This window comes from Mytilus edulis, chromosome 10 (genome assembly GCF_963676685.1).
Source record: "Mytilus edulis chromosome 10, xbMytEdul2.2, whole genome shotgun sequence".
NCBI lineage: Eukaryota > Metazoa > Mollusca > Bivalvia > Mytilida > Mytilidae > Mytilus > Mytilus edulis.
Window position 1 is genome coordinate 83,755,248 of NC_092353.1, and position 17,945 is coordinate 83,773,192.

At 30.6% G+C, this 17,945-nt stretch overlaps 1 protein-coding gene across 30 annotated transcripts in view; it reads left to right on the forward strand.

Moving 5' to 3' along the window:
- LOC139492042 (neuron navigator 2-like) overlaps nt 1–16,968 on the forward strand; it is a 322,278-nt gene extending 305,310 nt beyond the window's left edge. For 19 of the 30 annotated variants that reach the window (XM_071280132.1, XM_071280142.1, XM_071280137.1 and 16 more), the window contains 13 exons: nt 196–335; nt 1,263–1,441; nt 2,922–3,319; nt 4,025–4,128; nt 5,547–5,636; nt 6,604–6,772; nt 7,381–7,552; nt 8,476–8,691; nt 9,035–9,106; nt 9,500–9,696; nt 10,060–10,178; nt 10,736–10,939; nt 12,667–16,968. In XM_071280132.1, the coding sequence (XP_071136233.1) occupies nt 196–335; nt 1,263–1,441; nt 2,922–3,319; nt 4,025–4,128; nt 5,547–5,636; nt 6,604–6,772; nt 7,381–7,552; nt 8,476–8,691; nt 9,035–9,106; nt 9,500–9,696; nt 10,060–10,178; nt 10,736–10,939; nt 12,667–12,810 (2,204 nt within the window). In that variant the 3' untranslated portion in view covers nt 12,811–16,968. The remainder of the gene's footprint in view (nt 1–195; nt 336–1,262; nt 1,442–2,921; nt 3,320–4,024; nt 4,129–5,546; nt 5,637–6,603; nt 6,773–7,380; nt 7,553–8,475; nt 8,692–9,034; nt 9,107–9,499; nt 9,697–10,059; nt 10,179–10,735; nt 10,940–12,666) is intronic. The other 11 variants (XM_071280119.1, XM_071280123.1, XM_071280116.1 and 8 more) reach the window with 3 other exon arrangements.
- Nucleotides 16,969–17,945: the final 977 nt, after the last annotated feature.

The following is a 17,945-nucleotide window of genomic DNA, read 5'->3' on the forward strand; positions in this document are numbered from 1 at the left end:
ATGATATTTGATTTTCTGTTGAATATCTGAAAAATGGATTTAAAGCTCTTGTGATAGTAAAAATTAATGATATTAAAATTCTGTTTGTAACTTTTAAACATCAGAAAATTATTTATAATGTTCTAGCCATTTTGATTATTGCAGCTTGTTACCTAATTTGAATTATTTTTGACATTTGAGTTTAAATTTTTGCAGAGGCTCGGATTACGCGTCAGATGTCCTCTGATAGTGTGTCCAGTATTAACAGTTTATCAAGTGCCTGTAGTATGACGAGCCAACAGTCAGCAGCGACAGACGGAGATGCTGGGAAGGGCAAGAAGAAAAAGAAGGGCTGGGTAAGTAAAAAATGTCTTTTTCCTTTTTCAACAAAAAAATCACCATTTTTGTGTCATTTAGTAAAATTTCTGTTTTGGAAAGTTTAACCTTTCCACAACACTTTGATGTACACTTTTGAAAATATTACCCACAATGCTTTAGATACTGAAATGGCAAATTCAATTAGAAAGTACTGAGTAAAAACACAGCTAAATTAATTCACAGTATTTCTTACAAACACTTACTTGTCTTTGATAACATTTAATAATTAAGAATTGAATGCTTCTTTTTGTAACTTCATTAAGGTGTAAAAGCGTTGACCGAAGTACATTTTGTATGAAGCGCGGAAGTTACAAAAAGAAGCATTCAATACTTATAATTACATTTTTTTTAACAATGATCATGAAAATACGAATTTCATTATTGTTTTATTTAATTCACCTGTGCACTTTATTGTGGGACCACGTGTTATCACTAATGAAAAGTTTTATTGAGCAATGCAATTGCTTACGGAATAACACGTGATGTGCAGTTAGCCAATCAAAATAAATTATCATAATGAAACATACATCTAATGTAACTATTCTTTTATGGGCAGAACTGTGGTAACATTAGCAATGAATAAAAACTTTTTCTTCCGCAAACAAATCTTAAAAGCATCTATTTCAAAAGCATTGTTAGTTCAATAACGAAACTTAAGTTTTTGTTACATATCAACATTTTAGAGCTAAAACAGATATTTTCTAATTGTAAAACTTTAATAACAAAGCAAAAACATTTTGTTGCATATTTTTTAAATGACAAGAAACAAGCCAAATCAATCTTGTTGGTTTTGATGTTGTTCAGGATTTTTTTTTGTATTATTATGTCTGAAAAGATCATATTCTAACAACTAGTGGGTCATTTTTTTTTTAATGATAATGCAATATATATATATTATTTTGCAGCTAAGAAGTTCTTTTAGTAAGGCTTTTGCCAAGAAGAAGAACAGGAATGGTTCTATGTCTGATTGTGAGATGGATATGGGAAGTCTACGGTCCAATGCTTCGGCCCCCAATTCTCCATTATTACAGGTCCACATGCCAAATGGTCCGAGTTTTATTAAAGGTTCACATTCATCAGGAGCGTAAGTATTGTAAAGCACTTCTACTACAAATTAAAAACAATGTGAAAGAGAGGCTGAAAATACCATGGGAATACAAATCAATGAGACAGCATTACTAAAAGACATCTAGAAAAATAATTCAATAAAATGAATTCATTTTCAGTGTCAAATGAAATAGATTTTTGTCAATGCTACAGTTACTGTTATTAACATTTATGAAAATCCTTCCTCCGATTTTCCATGCATGCACAATTGCAGCAACACTGCCGCCAACAGCAAAAAGTCAAAACAGAAAAAATATACCATAGGTCAAGGTTCTTGATCTGCGCAATTCTGTGTCAAGCACTAAGTTTCTATTAACATTTATTAGAATTTTCTGAACCGTAATTGACTAGATTTATGTAACTGAATATTTTGACATTCGGGATATCATCTTTTGTTGATCATTTTCTAACATATAATTTGTAACTACCATTTATTATTTGATTAGAACATCATTTATTTTGTAATTAGAAATACATTAATGCCATTTGTACAGATCAAATATAAGCACAAAAAAACTTGATTATAAATTATCTGATGAAACTTATACTACTTTGTTACGATTTAATGAATATTTGTAAACTATTTTTAGACCACGAATCTGATAAAGAAACTAAAATAGAATCACATGTCAAAATAGAAATAAAATTTATTGTCCAAGAGAAATACAATTTAATGCCAATTATTTGGAAATCTGGTTACATTATGTAAAGTGGAAATAATTAATCAAACGTGAAAAATAAACATTGTTACATTTATAGGTTTTTTGTATCAATATTGAAAATAAATGATATATAGGATAATGACTTTCATTGGCTATGCATATATATTACCTTTCAGTAGTATTGTTAAGCTTCAACTCCAAACAAGACTTGCAACAAATCCAGTAACTTTTCCATGTATTAATCAGTGAAAAACATCTTTTATGTCACTCATAAAGTGGTGATACACAAGGGCACTAGCACAGTAAATTGGGTTTGGACAAAAAAAACCTAGAAACAAAAAAGTACTTTCAACGACTTTAAAGTCAGAGCTTCAAAATCCTTAATATCGATTCTAGTAACAATATAAAAGTAAAGAAATGTGGTATGATTGCCAGTGAGACAACTATCCACTCACATTCAAATAAAATAGATAAAAAACAGTTATAGGCAACCATACAGCCTTCAATAATGAGAAAAACCCATAAGTCAGCCATGAAAGGACCAGACGTGTCAAAATGTGAATCAATTAATACGAGAAAACTAATGGTCTAGTTTAAAACCTTACAATTTATGGAAAAAAAATGACAGATATGAACCAAGTCTGTTAGGTCATGCAACTGAGACAGGTCACTAGAAAATTCATCAATTATGTGTTTTATGCCGAAAATGCTATAAGATAATTGACGTATAACCTTGTGTTTTATTTTATCAAACAATGTTGTAGAATTGAAATATCCATTTCTTTCTGATTCCAGAATTTATGAAGCTGAAGATGTATCAACAGTATTAGATTTACGGAAGCAACTTCGTGATAAAGATATGAAACTAACAGACACTCGTTTAGAGGCTTTGTCCTCGGCACATCAGTTAGAACAACTCAGAGAGACAATGACTAAAATGAAAAATGAAATGAGTGCCTTAAAAGCTGACAATGATAGACTCCAGCGTATGATGGTGGGGTCACGAGGACTTAACTCGTCTCAGTCTTCCTTATTAGTTCACTCACGGACAAATAGTGATTCATTGGAAAGATCTATTAGTGTTCAAGAACAGCCTAGTTTAGGTATGTTGAACCCTGCCTTAATTGCTCACTCTAGGAAAAATAGTGTTTCAATGGATAGACCTCATAGTATTGAAGAACAGCCAAGTTTAGGTATGTGGAATCCTTTCTTTAGTTTAGATCAAGTTGGAAAAAATAGTGTCATTTGCTGGGCATTTTATTCAAGAACTACCTAGTTTAGGTATGTTGGATCCTTCTTTAGTTTAGATCAGGTTTGAATAAATGGTGTTTCATTGGATAAGCCTCTTAATATTGAAGAACAACCGAGTTCAGGTATGTTGAAACTTTTCTTTAATAAAGGTCAGGTTTGAATAATAGTGATTCTTTTATTTGGCGGTTTTTTTCAAGAACAACCCAGTTTAGGTATGTTTATAACTGCTCTGAATGGCTATAGTAAGTTTGCAGACAAATATAGTGATTCATAAGACACATAGAGCATCAAAATAGTCTTGGTATACCGCCACTTAGGAAAGTGGACCTGATTGCATTCAAATTGTCCCTTCATTCGTACATCCATCATTTTGTATTTTTGTCCATCAAATATCTCTTTCTCACTATTTGCTGTGCCTTTATTTTGTATAAAAAAGTAAAAAAAAAACATCTTTATTTTCCATGCTTGATGTTTGATGTACCAAAAAATGCTGAAAGTGGCAAAAAACACCGAACAAACAATGAAAACAAGTACCGGTATATCTGATTATTAGAATGTCAAGTAATACTGATCTAAAGAGTCTTCTGCACAAAAGAAAGTCACTTTCACCAGTTAAGGTGTATTATTAGTTCATCTTTCCATTCCAGAAATGTTATTATCAGAAAGTCAGGATCGGGAAGGGAAGAGAGTGACAATGACTGTCTATTTAGGTTCTAAACCTAGTCCGCTACGGCTGGGTACAGATGTTTTGGTAAGTCGTCTTTTCTAGAAGTATTTGTTGCATACTATTATTTTTATGTCCCATTTATGGGCATTATGTTTTTCTGGTCTGTTCTTTTGTTGGTTCGTCCGTCTGTTTATTCGTTCAACCATTCATTTGTCCTTCCGTTTGTCCGTCTGTCCCACTTCAGGTTAAAGTTTTGTTTAAAGTTTTTTGTCAAGGTAGTTTTTGATGAAGGTGAAGTCCAATCAATTTGAAACTTAGTACACATATGTTCCCTATGATATGATCTTTGAAATTTCAATGCCAAATTAGAGATTTCACCCGATTTTCACGGTCAACTGAACATAGAAAATGATAGTACTGATGAGGCATCCGTGAACTGGGGACACATTCTTGTTTCTTCAACATTTAAATTTAAAGAAAAGAAGATGTGGTATGATTGCCAATGAGAGAACTCTCCAAAAGAGACCAAAATGACACAGAAATTAACAACTAAAGGTCATTGTCTTATAGCCACATTCCCATGCTTAGACTTTACTTTATATATGTAGTGGTACATATACTTTTGTTTGTCTTTTAGCTGTTTTATTTTTGTGTTTTGCAAATGTAGTGTCAGTTTTTTGATTGAATTAGGATTTTTTGTCATCCATTCTGTACCTTCTATCTTATTTTTTTCTATGACATTAACGGAAAAATCTGTTTACAAATCTAATGACTTTAAACTTTCAAAAACATATTTATTAATAGACTGGATAATTTTCTATAATCTTCTGCAATGAAAGATGTAGGATAAAAATGTAAAAATAAGTTGTCTGTCAAGGCTTTATCTTGTCACTGATTCAAATATTTAAGTCAAAGGCATGCCAATAATTATATACCTGGTTCTTTTTAATAAGTCTGCATTCTTTGGCAGTAATTTAAAGTATTTAACTAATTGTTTAGTGCAAATGTTTTGTTTAAAGATAAAACTAGGGTATTTTACAGCTTACTTTATGGTATATGTTTTGTTCATTGTTGAAGGCCACACAGTAAAAAAATAAGGAGAGGTGGTGTGATTGTCAATGAGATGACTATCTACCAAAGTTCAAAGGAAGTGGATGTAAGTGATTATAGGAAATTGTACAGCCTTCAACAATAAGAAAAAACATTATGTGCCTTTTATTTGTTTACATCCTTGAACTTTGGTCTCTTGTGGATAGAGGTCTCTGTGGTAAATCATACCACATCTATTATTATATAGTATGACCTTCAACAATGAACAAAATATTTTTTTCCTTATTTCAGTTATGTTAAAATAAATGCTGTTGCTAAACAGAAAATATTAAATTTGAAATAAGGAAAAAAAATCCCATTTGTGTCAATCTTTAAATTAATGGTTTGATATTAACATTTCAGCCTAGATAATATATGACAAGGGAGATAATTCTAGTATATTTCTTTTTCAGAAACCAGCTGAAGTATTAATTGGTTCATTATCAGTCAGTGGGAAGACAAAATGGGATATTTTAGATAACATTGTTAGAAAAATATTAAAGGTATGTATTACAGGTTGGAAAAAAAACTTTGGCAAAAGTTTTTACAGTTTATTATGAAACATTGAAACTTCTGAATCCTAAAATTTGCACTATGGGAATTGATAAATGAAATACTGTGTTAAACAACATTATATGATGTTACATACCACTGAATATGATATTAAAATAAAAATTATAATATATTAAATATCTTAAAATCTGTTTTGTCAAGATTAATTCTGGGAGTCACAACTCTTAATTCTGTGGAATGAAAAATAGTAAGAGCAGTTTTTACTTTCTCAAATCAAAGTTAGAAAAAGCACATGGCTGGGTATGATTATAAAGAAACTTTTTTGGTATTTGATTTCTTTTAAAATAAAATTTTGGCAAATACCAGAACTTTGTTTGAGTTGGGTTTAAATTTGTGAAATGTAGAGTTCATCTCAAAATCAATTTGATAAGACTAAGTTTACCAATATTTAAAATCATTGTGTTCAATTTCTGTTTGTATGCAGTTTTCTTTTGCTGTATTTTGTCTTTCGTTGATTTGGCATATGATGCTGAAAATAAAACCTCAGTACAAAATTGTGTTTTTCTGATACATACTAAAACTAATCCACTTAATCCTATTATTTTGTTTTTTTCAATTGCCATTAAAAGGAGAACATAAAATATAAGATACAGATTTGGGCTCAAAATATTGCAAAATTTGTAAAGCTTTTGTATTCTTTTAAAATTATGTTAGTTGAGTTCTATTAATAGATGAATAGAGTTATATAATCTGGACATTTCAATGTGGAAAATCATTTGTGTTGACAAAAATAGCCTTGTTAAGTATAACTAGTGATGAGCCAATGTACTATGATGTTAGATGGTCTAAACATCATCCCCACCCTACAACTTTTTATATTTGGACAAGTGGAAAAGACAATCTGAATTTGTTTTAACTAAAATGTTATTTTTAATCTTTAATTTATTTTTTCTGTAGGAATATGTTTTACGGGTAGATCCAGTGACTAATCTTGGTCTAAGTGCTGAAAGTGTCTATTCATATCATATTAGTGAAATCATGCGAACGAAGGAAGCAGAATTACCAGAGTTACTTCCCATCGGTTACTTAGTAGGGGAGACAATGCAGATAGGCATCTGTTTAAAAGGTAAGGAGCAGAATTACCAGAGTTACTTCCCATTGGTTACTTAGTAGGGGAGACAATGCAGATAGGCATCTGTTTAAAAGGTAAGGAGCAGAATTACCAGAGTTACTTCCCATTGGTTACTTAGTAGGGGAGACAATGCAGATAGGCATCTGTTTAAAAGGTAAGGAGCAGAATTACCAGAGTTACTTCCCATTGGTTACTTAGTAGGGGAGACAATGCAGATAGGCATCTGTTTAAAAGGTAAGAAACAGAATTACCAGAGTTACTTAGTAGGGGAGACAATGCAGATAGGCATCTGTTTAAAAGGTAAGGTTTTCATTAACACTCATATTGTGCAATGTAAGGATCATAAGATTGTGCAAAGAGCAAAGGACACCTGTTAGACTATCTAAATTTTAATACGAAACTACAGTTTTTACCCCAACTTCACGGTCCACTGAAAACATAGAAAATGGTAGTGTGAGTGGTGCATCCGTGTACTAGACCACATTCTTGTTTTAGGTATAGTTGAAAACACAAAATTTACTGTTTGACAAAGTACAAATAATTAAGAAGTTTATATCACAAATTACTATTTTATTCATCTTGTAGTCTTGTTATTTTTTCAGGTACCAAACAGAACAGTGTGGATTCTCTTGCCTTTGAAACATTAATACCAAAATCTATAGTGCAACGATATGTCTCATTATTGTTAGAACATCGAAGAATTATTCTGTGTGGTCCAAGTGGCACAGGAAAGACATATTTAGCCCAGAAATTGGCAGAACATTTAGTTCTTAGGTAAGCTTTTGGTTAAGATATTGACGTGTGGAGGAGCACTATATGTATTGTAAGACAATTAAAGTGCTTGATAATTTAAATGCTTTTTCTGATTCAGTTATCAACTTATATAAAAAGAAGATTGCCAATGAGACAACTTTTCACAAGAGACCAAATGACACAGAAATTAAAACAACTATTGGAAACCGTACGACCTTCAAGAAGCCCATACTAGTTTATGAGTACAATAACCAACAAAATCAATCAATTATATCATTGAAGCACTGTCTTTGTGTGTATTTTTTTCCTGCAGCCACTTCATAACATTTACATATAAGTATTTCTTACTTTAATTGTTCATTACAGAAAAATTATAAGTACCACACTTATTTCTTTGTTGACTATCTGATTATAGAATAAGGAGAAACAATGCTATTGTTAATGAAACAACAATTCTACCAAAGATAAAGCACAAGGATGTTATCAATAACAGGCTTCCACAAGGAGCAAAAGCCACACTGTATAGTACACCATTGAAAGGCATAGGATAACAAAATTTGAAACAATTAAAAAAAAGATGGGTTTTGATTTTAAAACATTAAAGCCAAACAAATACTAATTGTATATGATTATGTTACAGCCAATTTCATTGAGTGTGTAGGGAAAGGTAAAACACTTGGTTAGCTTGCTTGTTAGCTCAACCGTGAAGTCATTATTAGGTAAAGTATACTACCCTCCTATTGGAGTAGTCTAGTCCTATAGACTGATAGATTAGTAATCTGTCAGACTAGTCTACTCTTAAATGAGGGTAGTTTACCCAACCTAATAATGACTTAATGGTTCTACTAACAAGCAGCTAACAAAGGATTCTACCTTTCTCTACACACTCAATGAAATCAGCTGTAACTTTTCAGTCATATTCCATTTGTTTATTCTACATGTAGGTCTGGAAAAGAATTAACTGCAGGATCAGTAGCCACATTTAATGTAGACCATAAATCAGCCAAAGAATTACGACAGTATTTAGCCAACATTGCTGACCAGTGTGAGAACAGTAGTGCTGGAGAATTACCTAGCGTTATAATACTCGACAACCTCCATCATGTTGGCTCACTTGGAGAGGTGTTCAATGGTTTCCTCAGTGTTAAATATCAAAAATGGTAGGTTACTTTAAAGAATTAGAAAATGAAAGAAGAATAAAATTGAGAATTGAAATGTGGAATGTGTCAAAGAGACAAACATCTTTACCAAAGAGCAAAAAAAAACATCCAAAAGGCCACCGATGGGTCTTGAAAGCAACAAGAAAATCCCTCACCCAGAGTCGGACTTCAGTTGTTCATACTTCTTATTTCAGATATATTGAAGATGATACTTAGTTCAAATCTAAGAAATAGGTGAAAGTAGTTTAACTATTTATAACCCATTTAAATAATGATTAAGTCATCCACAACAAATGCTTTTCTAGTGCTATGATCATTGAACTATTATTATTTCTATTTTTAGTCCATACATCATTGGAACAATGAACCAAGCCACATGTTCTACCACAAATCTTCAACTTCATCATAACTTCAGGTAAGAATTGTATAATCTTGAACTCATCTATAGGAAACTTCTGTTTTCTAATGTTTTATCAAATATTGTACAGAATAATTGTTATAATAATAAAGAAACTTTTAATTTTTGAAATTCCTCTCAATAATTGTATTAATCATTTAATTATATGCCTCAAGACATCGAATTATGTACTGTTAAGTTTAAATATGATTAAAAAGTCATGGTGTGCGATGTATTACATTTTTCGGAAAATTTGAAATCTATTAATATTGCTTTACAGTGTTTACTTCTAATATGAAGTATTTTACATAGAAATCTGTTAATTTTTTTGAAAAGGGTAAAGAGTTATTTACACAAGAAATACATAAAATGCCTCTGCATTGAATTATATAGAATGTTTTCATTTATCAGGTGGGTGCTTTGTGCCAATCATATGGAACCAGTTAAGGGATTCCTTGGCAGGTTTTTGCGCCGGAAGTTGGTGGAAGCTGAAGTACGGACAGGAATAAGAAACAACGACCTGAATAAAATAATAGACTGGATTCCTAAAGTCTGGTTACATATTAATAAATTCCTGGAAACACACAGTTCATCTGATGTTACCATAGGTAAGTAAACAAACAGATCATAGGGGTTCAAAAGAAAGGGTTGAACTGATTTACCACTATCCATCCACAAAAATATCTCATTTTCTCAGTAAAATCAAGTTCAAACATCTTGATAGTTGGCACCAAGCTTTATCTTGTTTTGATACCATGTGACATGTTTTAAGTTGCATAAATGTTATTTTTCAGTTTTTGGAAAGCACATATCTCTGAGATGTTATGCACCTGTATAAGATTTTCATCACTTTGAATTAGACCCCTTCTGATATACAAATATTAAAGTTTGTGGAAACAGTAATTACTTTTGTCAAGATTTTTAAAAACTTTTCAGGGAACAGTATGACAGTATTTTGATATTTATTGTAGGTCCAAGGCTGTTCCTTACATGTCCCATGGATATAACAGCTTCACAGATATGGTTTATAGACCTGTGGAATTATTCCATAATACCGTACATGTTAGAGGCTGTCCGAGAAGGGCTACAAGTAAGAAAGACATTTTTGAGTTGAACAGTTTTATGTGATATGTAAAATAAAGACCTGGCTAGAACCTGTTTTTCAAAGTTCTAAACTTCTTTTAAATGAGCATATAATGTAACAATAAAGTTCATGTAAAGGGAAATAGACTTACCTCTTATTTTTGTTTCATTTCTTTTTAATCAAGGAGTATGATTCTTTTTGGAAAATTACATCTCCTTTCAGACTTGAATCCTGGTATTCTGTGTTCAAAATCAGCTCTTTGACCAACAGAGGCTAAAGAATTATTTTCCTAGCTGAAATGCTTATTTAAAATTCAAGGGAAGCAATCCTGTCCCAAATTAATGACTGTTTGTAGCTACATACAATGATTTGTATATGTACATAGGTGTACTGTTAATGATAGCATTTTAAATGCCCTATTTTCAAAGGTATTACAAACAAAAGACTTTGCAAGAAAATACCAAATGGGAGTTTCTTACATATAAAATATTTCTAAATTCCTTCAAAGAAATAAACCATGTGTTCTTATCCATCACATTTTTTACTATTGATTTATTTATTAGGTTTATGGCAGAAGAGCTCCGTGGGAGGATCCCACAGATTGGATCATGGAGACGTATCCATGGACTGTATCCAAGGAAGAAGATTCTCAGTTACTACGGATACGACAAGAAGATGTTGGCTATGATACCCCTGGAATCATCACTAGCACCCCACAACCAAAAGCCAAATCTGCAGAAGCTACCACAGAAAATGGGGATCAGCTGGTCAGTGATGTGTAACAACTGTTTCGGTTGACTGAACACAACCAGACCATGAACCTTTCACAATCCCATCCCTTCCTTGTAGAAAAGAATGCTTAAATGTTATCTGTTGTTGTGTACTTCATGTTAGAAGAGTTTTGATTTATTATTTTGATGTACTTTCTACCCTTTATTTTCCATGCTATTTTGGTTTGTCTTATTTTCTAGTGATTTAGTCATTAATTTAGTTGCGTTTAGTTTCACTTGTCAAATACAAGTTGGAAACCATTTACTATTTTGAACTTAGACTATATTACAAATTGTGAAATAAGATTTAAAAAAAAAAAAAGTTGCTATTTATTTTGACATTTATGAATTAACACAACAAACTATTTAAGCATTCTTAATATGGAAATTCATGTTTATTTTATGTTTTGATGTCACTATTTTTGTTTAAATGGAAAAAATCGTTAGCACACCATCACCATGTGTATTTGTCGTGGATAAAGGCATGATTGCATGCAGCATGTTTTCATTTTTGGTTTCGTAGATCCTTCATTTATTTTGGATTGTGTGTTTAATGCATTTGAAGAAAACTTGTTGTATTAGATGCATGGGGAACCTGCTATTTAGTACCAGAGAAAAGGGAACTGAGTAGGTGGCAGAAAGGAAATTATAAGAAAATTCAATTATATTTAAAAAATAATGATCAAAATATTGTACACTTTGAGATACATCTAACTTTTAGATAAACTTAGACTAAATTTGATTATATCAATTCAAACTTTTTTAAAACATAAATTATAAAATCTTGACATTGTAATTTAGATAAATCTGCTTTGATACACAATGAGGAACAGTAATCAAAAAGCTTTTTATCAGATCAAATTATTTCATGAACATCCCTCTACTGTTTATTTATATTCTCTGCAAAAACTCTCCATTTATATTTCTTACAATTAAAAGAGTTCGGAACTCAAATACTTTTGAGACAAAAAGGCTGGGGAGATATTTGTTTTCCTTAAAGGGAGTTCAATTCTCGGATCAAAATAGATTTTAGAGTCAAACAAACTGATTATTTTAAAGTTTTAATTGAAATTACTTATTGTAAGAAAAGTGGTCAGCTTATAAATGGTTTCTTCTGCAAGATAAGAGAATTTCGCATCACACTGCATGATATGTGTTATGAGTCAGACCTAAAAATCACCAATGTACCTACCTTTCTGTCGCTTCACCAATCATATTTTTGTTTACACTGGATCTTCAAAAAATGGATGAAAAGACACATTTGTTTTCATATTTTCTTATATTGAATTAAATTCAAGAACAATTTTGATTTAACAATGTATTATTTTTGTGAAATATTAGAAAATGGTGTTTTTAGGTCTGTGATTAATGGGGTAGGCTTGCAGAAAGGGACATAACCCTTCAATCACTTATGTGTTTGTAACAGAGAGTTTCCTCATTACTTTTTTCTTAGCATTCATTGGGAGCAATATTCCATAACTCTGTGTTTCTTAGAAGCTTGCAACAGACTGAAAATGGCGTGAAGTCAAACTTATCAGTGATTCCGAAGAGTTATGTCCCTTGAAACATGCTGACCTAGTAGCTGTTTGATTTCAATTATTTTAAATCTGCAAGAAATTATTTGGATGAAATTATTGAAATTTTGCAGTTATTCTACAAGAAACATATTTATCAGCTTATTTTAATTTTGAGGAATGCTTATGTTTTAAATATAATTATTTCAGCTGAACATGATAAAGAGGCTACAAGAAGCAGCTAATTATAGCTCACAAAGTCAAGACGATGATTCCGCTAGTATTGACAGTCATAGCAGTAGCATTCAAGAAATTTCCATCTCGAGCATGGATTCCACGTCATGTGACATGTGATGTCACGAATCGAACCCATGTGACAAATGAAGTCGTGAACTTATATGAAGTGCCATGTCATGAACTTTTTCAAATTGTTCATATAAACGTGTCACTGTGTCAGTTGACTTTTTAAATACTCGGTGCTATTTTTAAGAGGCCAAAATTGGAATTGTGCAATGTTAAAATTGTTACGCAGTATTTCTGTATAATCTGAATGATTTTTATAATTGAATTTTCATTGAGGGCAGCATATGGATGATTTGGTATTGGTCAGTTTCTGTTGGCATTTTATTTCTCTTTACATTTAAGTTACATGATTATAAATTTGGATTTAGTTTTATACATGAAAATGTAAAATGGTTCAATTTTTTTCCTCACTTTTCAAAGTTAACTAGGAATTTTATTGACATATTGAAAATAAAAAGATTTCCAAAAAAAGACTTAATTGAAAAAATTTAAAATACAATAAATTTACAAGGTGATAAATGATATTGTTATGAAGAGGAATAAAATAGCTGACAGACTGAATATATATGTATTTTTATTTGATGCATGTTTAAGCATGTTTATTTGACCTATCCTTGGTGTTGTAATATTATATGTTCTTAGCTGTACCATGCTTGTACTTGTATTCATTAAACTATACAGAGAATCAGTAGATTATTTTATTTTTTGAAGAAAGAGGGGGAGGGGCGAATGATTGTCTGATGGTTTGATGAATACAGGTGCTTTTCCCTGATTTTTTTCTGGGTCATCCATTATCATGAACCTTGTGAAAATCTGTTACTGTGTGTTAACCTTCAGATAAATCCTTAGATTTGAATATAAAACTAGGATAATGTTTATATAAGTTCCCAGTGCTAAATGTCAGAAGAAAAAATTAATTAAAAGGGAAAGGAAATTTCTCTGAACTTGTAAAATTATTTTTGATGGACAACCGTCTTTAAAAAAAAAAACATCAGAAAATATTTGTCGGTTTCTTTTGTCCATTAATTAAATACTTGTAAGATTATCAGTATCTATCCATCTATCAATGGATTTGCTCTCCTGAGGCAAATTTTTAACCATTGCGATTGTGATTATATCTCTGATGAAAATTTAGTGATTACCTAGCAAAACATAAAGAAAGGCAAAAGAAAAGGATACCATCAAATCATGAAAAAACTTATAAATGATTTTCTTGATTTTTTTAAATTAAATAACTTTGAATTCTTGAACAGATTGTAAACCAATTAGCTGTGATAGTAGCTAGACCCGTTGTTTTATTTTTAGAAATGAAGTTATCATTGAAAACTTATTTGTTGTTTTGAAACTTGAAATTTAAAGAGGTTAGAGCCTTATTTCAAAATTATGATGATAGCCTCACTTTCATTTACAGGTATGTGAAGGTATCTTTCAGAATTTTGAAGAGTGAAGTTTGATACTGGATCAATTATAAGAATCCAAGAGAGCAAACATATATAATTTTCTTAGTAACTCCCTTAAAAGAAAAATTTAAAATCCCAAAATATGTTATTCTAAAATGGCTTCAATTCTTCTCAAACAGGTGACGACAGACAACGGAAAGACGATGGTGTGAAGAGGAAGCTGGTTGAGGGTCATATCGGGGTTGTCGTCATGACGAATATTCTTTTGTTTTGATATTGTGATATTTATTTATTCTGTCTTCTCCTAGCTTGAGTGGACATAAAATTGTTATTGTACACAAATGTTTTGATGGAATATTATGGTATATATTTATTTATAGAAAGGGGTTTTCCAATTTGGATCTGAGTGAAATCTGTTATGCATAGGGCTGAACAAATATTTATATATTTCAATTCAAATTATTTGGCACTATAAAAGTTGAAATATTTTTAACATTTTGTTGATCTGAAAAAGCACAAAATGAATATACATGGTAAATTTTTGCATATTTTGTTTGTTAATTTCTTATTAAAGATATCAGTGAAACCTGTTTACACTTATTCCTTGGTCATTAAAAAACAAGATCAGGAGCACTAGTCCCAGAGAAAAAAATATGAAATATTTTACCTCCTTAAAACCAACTCCTGTTAATTGTGAACAATGGTTTCAGTCTTTATAAGTATAAATAGGTTTCATTATGCTGGATCATGTAGATTTGTTTTGAGCTTTGAATTTTATTAAGAGGTCAATATTGGCAGTCATTACAAAAGGCAAAAAATAAAGAGGGTTTAAAAACTCTCAATGTTTCAAATTATGTTACTTATGAAATTTTTGAAACTATAAAATATGTCAGCATGTGTATTGAGTTTTAATCTTTTGTAGTAATGCTTATGTGGCTTGAAAGAGAAGCTTATAGCAGGAGTTAAACTCCATTTTCAATTTAATGTCTTGTTTAGAGTTACCTCCCCTTTGAACTATAGAATAACCTCCCTTTTTAGTACAGTTTCAGCAGCTTCACAATGCAATGACTTATTAGCTTTGCAATACATTGGGGAAACCATGGTGTGCAATATTTAGAGTGAATTTTGTTACTGAAAAACCTGTTGTATATTTAACTTTGAATTTGAAGTAATTCATCATTTTTTTATGAATTTCATGTTATAAGAAATAGTAATTTTTAGACTCATTTTTAGATCATTATAACATTTTCCCATAATTTATGTAAATGGATCATATTCAGTTATTCCATATTTCACCTGTTAATTCTCAATTTCTCAGTGAGATAGAATAAGTATAATTTTCTTTTCATAAAAGTCCCTAAACAAGCAGGACATAATTGGTTGTAATTATATTGAATCAATGCCTATTCAATATAAATGTGACCACTTATATTTTGGGATATTTTTAACATTAACATTCATGATTTTAGACAAAATTGATTAATTCGTAATATATGCATCATAAGATCATATTAGATTTCATGTTAAGGCAGAGGTCTCAAGATATATCTTACTTGTTGACACTTTTAGAAATTTTATGTTGGTCAGACAGTCTTAACAGGCCTGACAAATATTGGACTAAAAACTTCCACTGAATATCGTTATATTCTTTATGAAAATATGAAGATTGGATATTAGTCAACCCTTTAATGTTATTATTAGGATTTAAATTTCAAATATTTTGGCCTCATCACTGAAGAGACTTTTAAAGGTGTCTAAATGTGCATCTTATGCAAGAAAATTGGTACGTTCTGACTGGATACTGACAAAATGTTTTAGGATGATGTCTATTAAAGGGTATTGATATGTACATTTACTTGAAAAGTTATAGAAATCCACAGATCATTTCATTGCTGTAAATCATGTCAATTTTTAGACATCCATCCATTCAAAAGGAGGTCAAATGTCACACATGTGTTGCTGGCTGATCATGTGACAGCCACTATGTATTTATAACATTACTAAAAATAGATACTACAGCACTTTTCTGATACATTCTTATCTTTCTGTGTAAGGGGTTTTATGATATTTTTTTCAAATTTATCTATTTCTATTAAGCACAGTTATTATTAATTTTTATTTTAGAAAGATGTTGTTATTTTTGGGGTTTTTTTAGCGATTTACTTGAATATATTCTAAGGAATGAGTAGCTTTTAATTATTCATCAAATTAAATGGCTAAGTTTTATATAAATTAACAAAATTTAGGTCAGATTTGGAGTAACTTTAGGTGACCAAGAGTATATAGAAATTGTTATATTGGAGCCATGGTTATATTTTTAAGAAAATAAAGAACATAAAAAATATATCTCTGAAAATAACTTTTGTGTCAAAATAGTACAAACTTAATCATGACTAAATACACATTCCAACACCTGTCAATCAAGGTTATGATATAGCATATTACTTCAATCTGACCTTGAATTCAAATAAATCAAAAATAAACTGAATATAACTTTTTGGTTTTGGCCATCTGTAAAGTGTCACTCATTTACGCATTGAATAGGATTATTTATATATTTATTTATTTTTCATTTACGTCATAGAGAAATCCATTTTGTTACCATGTGACCATGGTTTGTAGGTATTTTTCTTTAGGTGCTGTATGTATATAAATGATTGGTAAATTAAAGCTCAAGTTTAGAAGTTTGTACATACATTATGTATGTAAATTTATTCACTGCCAACTAACAGTGTAGATCATGTTAATTATAGAGAAATATGAAGGTTTTTCATGTTTGAATAAATATTTATTTTGATCATGTGAAAAATGTGTTCTTTTTTGCTTGTTAATTGTATTTCCAATGAGTTGGAGTTATGCCATATAAGAAAACAAACAGGTTAAATTTCTTATATATGACTAATTATATATATAAGAAGATGTGGTATGAGTGCGAATGAGACAACTCTCCATCCAAGTCACAATTTGTATTAGTAAAGACATTTATTAGAATAAAAATTCAAATGATAAAATTTCAGAATCAAACTTCTTGTAAGATCTAGTTATCAGTGAAACAATTTTAATTTGGTTGATTTATGATGGAATGTGTGGATACCACCAATAATTTTTCACAAGTGGTTTCATTCGGGAACTGTATATATGTTCCTAGTTACACCAATGATTTGTATACATGTAGTTAGGATTGAAATCTCATAGACTTTTGCATAGACTGTATTATAATGTGTTATGCAGTGCGATATTTTGTGTGAATCTATTGTGCATTTCGAAGGGACTCAGCGTGCCTTCATTGATGGCGGATTTTTGCATCACCTAAGTATCTAAATAAACGTTTTGTAAGTATTAAAGTCCATAATGATCAAATGTTACTATACAAATCCTTAGTTTCATATCTATTAAATCCTTGATGTTGGCAAAAGGGGAAAACTCCTACTATTACATTATTTGCATACAGTCGAAGTATATGAAAACATATGGCAGCACCTAACCACTGATTGAAATATCAGACAATTCTTGCATAATAATGCAAACTAATTCAATAATATACACAGCTACTTTTGCATAGGTACTATTTCTGTACTAAAACAATGTAGTACTGGAAATTTACTTTTAATATTTAGTACTATTTCTTTACTTTAAAACTATGGTAATATTCAGGTACTTGTATTTTAAAGTACTTGATTTGTACTTAATATTTTGGTACAGAAATAATACAATATTCCATGTTTGAAAATCATAACTTTAAGAGATTTGAAATAGAAAAACTTTCAAAATGCTGAAAATGTAACG